Genomic DNA, 8,981 nt, shown 5'->3' with positions numbered 1-8,981 from the left:
AATCCCGATCATGATGATTATTTCTAATACATGTATGAGCCGTACTAATTTATTTATTATTTGTCATAACTTTCTAAGTATGTTTTGTTTAACTGTGCTGATTGGTTTACTCTTTTTAATTGCAGGTGATTGAACAATGGTGGACGGTACGATGAAGATCGCTGCGCTTTACGGAAAGAGCGGAGCTTCAGGGTCAGCTTCAGGGAGGGGTCGAGGCAAGGGTGGAGGGCAGGGTAAAGGGAGGGGTAAAGGGAAGGGTAAAGGGGCGAGGCCCCCATCGCCTACAGCTCCCTCGTCGTCATCTGAGGAGCTACCTTCCGCGCACGCCTCTGCTGACGAGGAGGAGCTACCTTTTGCGCACGCCTCTACTGACGAGGAGGAGGTACAGGAGGAGCAGGAGCAGGTGGAGGAGGCACTGGGTTCCGAGGTCTGGTTGCGAGGTCCCTCGACCCTCCCGAGGCGACCGATACCTCTTGAGAGACGTCCGATGGTTCGACCCTCTGGGAAAAAGTAAGTAATTTTTCGTTTCATATGTTGAAAATTACAATGGAAACTAATAATTTATCTTAATCAATTGGGCAGGGGTTGGATTAAGGTCAGTGGGGGTGATCACAACCGCAAGGTCAACGGCATCCTTGGCCTTTTGTGCAGGCAAAACTTTCCTGGCTTAGTGCAGTTCCGCGAAGAGTTGCAGCCGGCCTACATGTGGGACCACTACGTTGCCACCCTCGACGCCGCTGATCATGACGGTAGGGTATTCCCTAACAAGGCGGAGTGGGTGAAGGGCGAGCTGTGGGTAAGTATTCCTCGCGCTACATTGCTCAATACATTACATTCACTGGACATTCTTGAAGTAATGACTGTATACATCGCGTCTATATGCAGGACTTCTACAGATGCCAGGAGGGGTACGAGGCCAAGGCGGCCTCCATCTGTGAAGAAGCCGCCAAGAAGCTCATGAAGGACATGCACTACGAGGCGCGCGTCCAGGCCATCATCGACTACTATGCTCATTACAGACGGATGAAGGTTAAAAAAAGAAGAGGCAAGAACAATGAACCTGACCAAGGAACAATTCTTGCAGGTACATATAGAACATTAATACCTACTTTTTATGAGATTAATTATGCTTAATTTCATTTTTTCATATGTCATACACTTGATCACGTAGGTGCCTCCGTACTGGTGCGCCCAGCATGCACAGTGCTGGGAATACATGGTGGACAAGTGGGTGGAGCCCGGGTGGGTGGAGACGCACAACGCTTGCCGGGACCGGCGTTTGCTGATGCCACGTGCATCACACCATCAAGGCAGCCTGAGCCTCGACGAATACAGGGAAAAATGGGTACGCTGATTCATTTCTTTATTCTAACGCTCAATTCTGCATAATTTCTAATCATTTTGCATTTTTGCCACAGTCGTCGTCACATGAGGGCCAGCCTTGCTCCCAGTTCAAGGCATGGGTTCTGTCCAAAAAGGGCAAGGCAACGGAAAACATCGACTTCAACCCGGAGGACCCGCCCGAGGCGTACAACGATCCCAGCATCCACAGCCGCGTCAGTGACTACACGACGATGGCAAGGCTAGTTCATGGGCCACAGTTCGATCCGAGCACCGAGGATCTTGATGGAGAAATCGTGATGAGGGTGGGAGGAGGCAAGAAGCATGGCCGGTACTGGATTGGCGACAGTACACTCGACACGGCCTCTACTCCCACTCTCTCCCAGATCCGAGCAAGAAGCACGAGCTCGAGCCCAGCGATACGCCCACGGCCAACCACTACGCAGTTTCAGATGGAGACTCTCCAGGTTATTTCTTATTTATTCATCGTTCGTTGATTGTTACGTACTTCAGCTTTGTATTGTAACATTGGGATGAAATGTTATAGGCCCGGGTGGAAGCAGAAATGAAGCAATGGGAGGAGATGGAGGCGAGGATGGCGGAGATGGAGGCGAAGATGGCGGCCGAGCGGAAGACGATGCAGAGGATGGAGGAAGAAAATCGGTTGAGGATGGACCAAATGTTCCAATACATGCAAAATTTTGCATCGAGTATGGGTCAAGCTTTGCCACTGCCACCGGTGCTATTCCCTCCACCTCAGCCACCCACAACTACTCCTGTGAGTCACTTGACACCTTATGTTAGATCTATTTATTATTATTTTTTATACCAAGATATTAGATGCTATATGATCAATGGTTATAACGAAGCTATACATGGACATAGATTACTAAAATAGCAAACAGGCATGAATTTTAGCTTAATAGCTAACAGCTAGCAAGCAACCACTGGGGAAGTTTAAGTACTGGGACCAATTTAAAGAACTGTACGTTAACTGTGCGGAGAGAATCAGAGAATTGTCAGCCTGTTCGGGAGGCCGTAAACGATCGTGGATTATTTACTGTTGGCTGGTTTAGCGTGAGAGAAAAACACTGTTCCTGACTGAAAATTTACGATCGTTTACAAGCAAGCGAACAGACTAAGACTGTGAGATTCAGATTAAAAAAAAAACTCTTCCAGAGCTCAACTGGGGAAGTTTAAGTACTGGGACTACATGTCTTTTGTCCCTGCTCAATACTAGGGAATCCTGCACACGCCATTAATTAGGAGTAGTCACCATTAACAGTGCCTTGTCAGACACTCACACTAGTACCTGGAATCCTGCACACGCCAGCTATGAAAATATATACTGCCAACTGTACTCCATGCAAGAGGTCCCTGATGGTTTATTGTGATAAACCATCATCCTATAAATTCATAGCTGATGTCCTGGTTGTGTGGCTCAATTTGTGCCACTGTAGTCATGGTGATATGCCACTGTACTCATGGCCTCAACGCAAGGTGTCAAATGCTTGCAGTGGTCCATATAAATTCATAATATCTGTTTGCTGATGTCCTGGTTGTGTGGCTTACTGTGGGGCAGATGGTACTGCTGTGTACTTCCAGGTGAACTTTCTAGTTGGTATACATCATGGACATCATTTCTTGTGGTTCTGAGTTGCAGTGCTCTAAACAACTACTCAGCTTGCTGTAGCTTAATTCGAGATTCTGGGATAAGGAGCCTGGGTGTAACCGTGTTCCTTATTTCCTCTCTGGATCATTATAAGAGGAAGGAGAAAATTATTAAGATTGGCAGCAGGCTGCAATTAAACGTCTCCATTACCAAATGTTCCTGTGGTGACAAAAAACAAAGTGTTCAAAACCATGCCAAAATCTAGTTCAGGCACTCGCTACAAGCGATGTCACTGGGCTGCTGACATGTCAGCTCAACTCCCCCACAGGAAACAGTGACGCTGTAAATCTAGAACTTTGTGATGATCAAGATGATGGACGCAGCGAAGGCGATCAACGAGGTCGTTTGTGGGCTTGTGGCTAGGACTTGCAGTCCGCATCTGTCGGAGCCGCGCGCCGCCAGATTTAGTGGACAAGCCCAGCAGTGGCCCATAGGTGCAGATAAACCTCCCTGAAAATTAAATTTAGCTATTAGCAACCCATCTCGGTCCTATATGCACCCTCTTCATCTAATTTGCTGCACCCCCAAAGGCCAAAGCCATCTACGCCTTGAGTAGTCACCATTAAACATCATCCTATAATCAGGAGGCTGTACTTTTAGTAATTTAAAATGTCATCTACGCACAAAATAAAAATGTCCGAAATGTCCAAAACTCCAGGGCTGTCAGTCTGGATGTCCAGTACTAGTACAGTACGTGTATTTATTTCATTGACCATTCTGAATGCTCGCCGTCGTCAGCCGGTTACAGCGAGCAGTTTTGCTTTGACGGTCACTCGGCCCTGCAGCCCTGGAGTTTGCTGCTGTTGCTCGCATCATTAAATTAATTTTTTTAACCCGTGCTCACCTCCTGTGTTAATCTATTATCATTTTCCTGCAACTTAAAAAGAAAGCTAACACTATTTCAAATACTTCTCTTTTGTGCAGAATCAATCGGCGGCATCAAATAATCAGTCTCAAGACCCAGATTTGTCGCAGAGGTTCTACGGGCCTCCGCAGTGATTATATTTCCATTTGTGGCTTACTGTGACTTAGTTGTGACTTGTGAAATATAATTGTGACTTTGTCGTAGAGGTTCCATGGTTTATTGTAAATTGTGATGATGGTTTATTGTGACTTGTGATGATGGTTTATTATGCGTGTGACATATAATTGTGCATGTGATGATGTGTTTATTTTGAATTGAGAGGGGTCCGATACACGTGACAGATTAGTAAAAAAGTGGGGGTCTTTCGCTTTGCCGAGTGTTACACTCGGCAAACAGAGGAGTTACCAAATGTCAAGGTAAAACACTCGGCGAAGAGACCATTTTCTGTCATTCTGGGAACCCTTTATGCCGAGTGTTTTGGCTTTTAACGAGTGTATTCCAAATGGACACTCGGCAAAGTGACCATAAATATGACCGTTGCTCGCTTGTTTGCCGAGTGTTTTTATCGTGGCACTCGGCAACGTGTCTAAACTTTGCCGAGTGTTATGGCTGTGGCACTCGGCAAAGTTTACTTACTTTGCCGAGTGTTTTATTCCTGACACTCGGTAACCGTGAAGAATGTTGCCGAGTGTTTTATTCGTGGCACTCGGTAATCTTGAGAAAGTTTGCCGAGTGTTTTCATCGTGACACTCGGCAAACTTGAAAACGTTGCCGAGTGTTTTTTCCGTCGGGCACTCGGCGAAATCGACGTCGCCGTTCCATCCCGTCAAATTTTTTTTGCCGAGTGTTTATTGACACTCGGCAAACTGCCCGATAGAAAACACTCGGCAAACTACTGTTTACTGACAAAATCAATGCCGTGTGCTGGATGCCGAGTTTAACACTCGGCAAACTGTTTGCCGAGTGCCTCTGGCACTCGGCAAATTTACTGTATCCCGTAGTGATTGGTTGCGTATTCACCATGCTTTTGAATTCGTCTTGGTATTGAACTCCATATTATGCCAAGAGTACTGCTCTAACTTATGTATGGGTAGGTACGCGAGATACTGTGGGACCATAAAAATGCTCTGTATTAAAATTAGCTTTGAAATTGGACTCCGATCCGTACCATGTACTTTCTTGTATTAAAATTGTATAAGTCATTCGAAGCTTTTTTGCATAGGCGCCTCGGTGGCCCGCGACTCAGTGCCATTTTGGCCTCGTGGCCTTGCGCCGCCTGCGCACCTGCGGCCTCAAAACTTTTGTGTTTGATTTGAATTATTGTCAATTTGAATTGTGTGTTGTATTTGAGATCATAAGGGAGATTTGAGGTGATATGGAGTTAATATTCTATCCATGACGTTCCAGTTCGTGTCTTATTATAGTCATGATTCTTTTTTGGTATTTTTTACACGGCTTTCCTTTCATGGTAGTTGCAACAAAAAATGATATCCTAAAATCGTATTCATATTATTGTTGGACATGAGTTGTTTTAACTCGTATGAGCACGAATCGTGAGTTTGGGCCACGTACGAAACACAGAGGGCATAAGGGCAGGGTAGGCTTGTCGAATTGGATTTGGATTAGGTTTGTTGACATATATATTATTGACATGTTGTAGAGGATGAATCCGAGGTGAGTTTCTAGAAGCAACGGAAGAAGAAATTTTTGTTCTTGGTATATAGATATAGATTGGATTGGATGACAAATTGCTTAAGCTTCCGGTCACGATTTGATTAATTGGATTATGGGCAGACCAGGTTCTAATAGTATTAAGTTTGACTCCTAACCAAATATATTATAACAACGTAGCAATGAAAATATTTTTTTCACCTCTGTTAAGATGGTCTCAGTTTTATGGGATTTGAATTGAAGGTGAAGCACTTTTATGTGGTATAAGGTTAGATATTTTATTTTAATATTACTCCGTACATATTAATTACATATGGAAAAGATTCTCTTTTTTTTGCGAAAAAGAATGGAAAAGATTATTTGGTCTTACTCTTACTGATCTGCAGCTTGGATATTGTCAGTCGGCAAGAACCTGGCAGCCTGCTGTGAGTGTTGATGATTGTGCTTCAGTCAGCAAGAACCTGCTGTGGTGGGAACTTGACAACCTGCTATGAAGTTTGCGAGAACTTATATTGCTGGCTTAGGGGGTGTTTGGTTCCATGGACTAAATTTTAGTCCATGTCACATCGGACGTTCGGATGCTATTTAGGAGAACTAAATATGAGTTAATTATAAAACTAATTACATAGATGAAGACTAATTTACGAGACGAATTTATTAAGTCTAATTAATCCGCCATTAGCACATATTTACTGTAGCACCACATTGTCAAATCATGGACTAATAAGGCTTAAAAAATTCGTCTCGCAAATTAGCCACGATCTGTGCAATTAATTATTTTTTTCGTCTATATTTAATACTTCATGCATGTGTCCAAACATCCGATGGGACAGGGACTAAAATTTTCCTGTAGAACCAAACACCCCCTTACCGGTTGAAGCTTGTAGATCAAATTAGTTGAGAACCTGACATGGTGCCTTGTATATATATTTGTTGAATTGTCCAATTCTATTCGTACTGGGAACCCAATTGTATTCGTACTGTGAAATTCAACTCGGATCTCATATATGACAGGACTTTGTGTCCTGATACAAATACAATTTGAGTCCTATTTTTGGTTTATTTAATAATAGTTCTTGTATCACATTTTTAATTTTAAATTTAATATTATATTATATTATATGTGTGTGTTCTGTACAGATATCTCTACCTATGGTATGTTGCTTTTGCTTTTCATGCTCCTTTCCATACAGCAACAAAACTGATAAAAAATTTCTGAACACGCAAACCAAAGCTGAATACAAACTGGAGGCACGCCTGGACTCAAATCCGGACTTTCACCACGTAGACAAACAAAAATGGACTTACGCGGCCATAGTGAGACCGACGAAAATTAGGTTATTGTATTATAGGAAGAAAACAAGACGGTTTCAAGAAACGCTTCGTCCTTTATAGAGGGTAGGATAGTAATGCATGTTATATATATATATATATATATATATATATATATATATATAGAACTACTATCCTGTAGCTGGCTACAGAATAACTTATTCTGTAGCCACTTTGAGTTACGATAATTACTATGTTATTTTACGAGATTATAGTAACTCCTTACTAAGTAGTTTAATATAACGTTATGGTAAATATCCCCATGTGTTATAGTAACCCAACTATCGTAAACATGTATTTATATTATGGTAAATTAGTATATAAAATTATAGTAAATGGAGGTGGCTACAGAATAACTTATTTTGTAGCCGGCTACTGAATAGCCTCTCCCTATATATATATATATATATATATATATATATATATATATATATATATATATATATATATATATATATATATATATATATATATATATAACTTACTCTGTAGCCACATTGAGTTATGATAATTACTATATTAATTTACGAGATTATAGTAACTCTTTACTAAGTGGTTTAATATAACGTTATGGTAAATATCCCCATGTGTTATAGTAACCCAACTATCGTAAATATGTATTGACATTATGGTAAATTAGTATATAAAATTATAGTAAATGGAGGTGGCTACAGAATAACTTATTTTATAGCCGGCTACTGAATAGCCTCTCCCTATATATATATATATAAGAGTTGTAGAGAGACGAACGAAAATAGTTTTCACATTCACATTCACAGAGTTAGTCAGAGGAGACTATACCAAAAAAATGGGTACAAAAAAATAGGTTGAAATTTTGTCTCTTTATTATTAGATATAGATATAGATATAGATATAAATATATAGATAGAGATTTATTACTGGTCATGTTTTCGTTTAACCTGTCATGATGTGTTTTTATCCTAGTCTTCGAAAAAGCATAAGTATAGAGTTTGCGTGCGTGCGCTCGTAGAGGTGAGTGTACATGTGTTGTGAGATTCTGCATTGTACTTTGTAGTTCTAAAAAAATTATGAACCAAAACTCCGTGGCGTGTATCCATCAAAATGGATAATGCCTTTTCTATAGGATGGCCGGGTTATACACATTTTTAGGACCGCAGTCATTCTTGATGCTTACATTTCGAGAGAGGTGGCTTACAGCACCAGATGAAAGAAACCACCAGACTAGAAAATCGAACAAAAAGGCAGCAAAACCAAACGGAAAATATATATAATTGCAACCCTCCGCTATGGGCTCAATTTGATCTTTATCCTTGGACTATGGAATCATTTGTTCTTCAAATCTCAACTATTGAAACGGTTCTTAATAAAGAATTTATAGTGGCCTTCAAATGACATATGGTGCTGACGTGACAAAGTAGTCTAGTGACATTTTTTTCCACTTTGGAGTATCTATAAGTTAAATATATTTTCAATAATATGTATGCATGAGATTTTAACCACTTGTAAATAAGCTAACGGGAAAATCCCTTCTACTCTGGTATACATACTCTCTCTCAATTATGTACTACTGTGCATGTTCCATAACTATGCAGCGATTTGTTGGAATATAAGCTATATATAAGAGCATCTTCAAAAGTTTTCAAAACCCACTTTCAATCTTGATTTTTTGGCAGGATTGGGAAAAACTCTCCCGAACAATATTATCCCAACTCCTATCCTTTCTGCACTTGAAAAAATCGATCGATACACGTAGAAAGATAGGAGGGGCTTTCAATCTCCTGATACTTCTTCCTTCTCACACCAAAGAAAGAAGTCGCCACCCACAATGTTTTCGCTACCCTCGGAAGCCGATCACTGCCTCCACTGACCTAGGAAAGAGGTAAATCAACCGCCGTCACTCTCCTCTTTTTTCTAGCATCTCCCTAGCCAAGCCTAAAGGCCTCTGACCTTCCTGGCCAACCGCAACCGCCACCTGGCAAGCTATGCCAGAATCAAGTTTGGCGAGCGTTCGCGTCGTGGGAACGTATTTACTATCTCTACGCACACGTGGTGGACCTATGAAGATAGTTGTGGTGATTAGCTCCGACCGTTCAGGTGACGCGTGGTTTCCGTTCCCCA

At 41.6% G+C, this 8,981-nt stretch overlaps 1 protein-coding gene across 1 annotated transcript; it reads left to right on the top strand.

Moving 5' to 3' along the window:
* Positions 1-915: 915 nt before the first annotated feature.
* LOC136461662 (uncharacterized) lies at positions 916-4,012 on the top strand. Its single transcript, XM_066460953.1, has 5 exons — positions 916-1,084; positions 1,172-1,345; positions 1,419-1,808; positions 1,889-2,119; positions 3,938-4,012. Exons 1-5 carry the CDS (start codon positions 1,055-1,057, stop codon positions 4,010-4,012), a joined length of 900 nt encoding a protein of 299 aa, XP_066317050.1. The 5' UTR covers positions 916-1,054.
* Positions 4,013-8,981: the final 4,969 nt, after the last annotated feature.

Source organism: Miscanthus floridulus, chromosome 1 (genome assembly GCF_019320115.1).
Source record: "Miscanthus floridulus cultivar M001 chromosome 1, ASM1932011v1, whole genome shotgun sequence".
Classification (NCBI taxonomy): Eukaryota; Viridiplantae; Streptophyta; class Magnoliopsida; order Poales; family Poaceae; genus Miscanthus; species Miscanthus floridulus.
This window is presented reverse-complemented; position numbering and strand designations above follow the sequence as displayed.

What these genes read in the sequence shown, in the direction of transcription:
- LOC136461662 (XM_066460953.1), top strand. Translation starts at nt 1,055, where the DNA reads ATGAACCTGACCAAGGAACAATTCTTGCAG. An exon ending in ACGAATACAGGGAAAAATGG is followed by an intron (nt 1,346 to 1,418) that starts GTACGCTGATTC and finishes TTTTTGCCACAG; the next exon opens with TCGTCGTCACATGAGGGCCA. An exon ending in AGCCACCCACAACTACTCCT is followed by an intron (nt 2,120 to 3,937) that starts GTGAGTCACTTG and finishes TCTTTTGTGCAG; the next exon opens with AATCAATCGGCGGCATCAAA.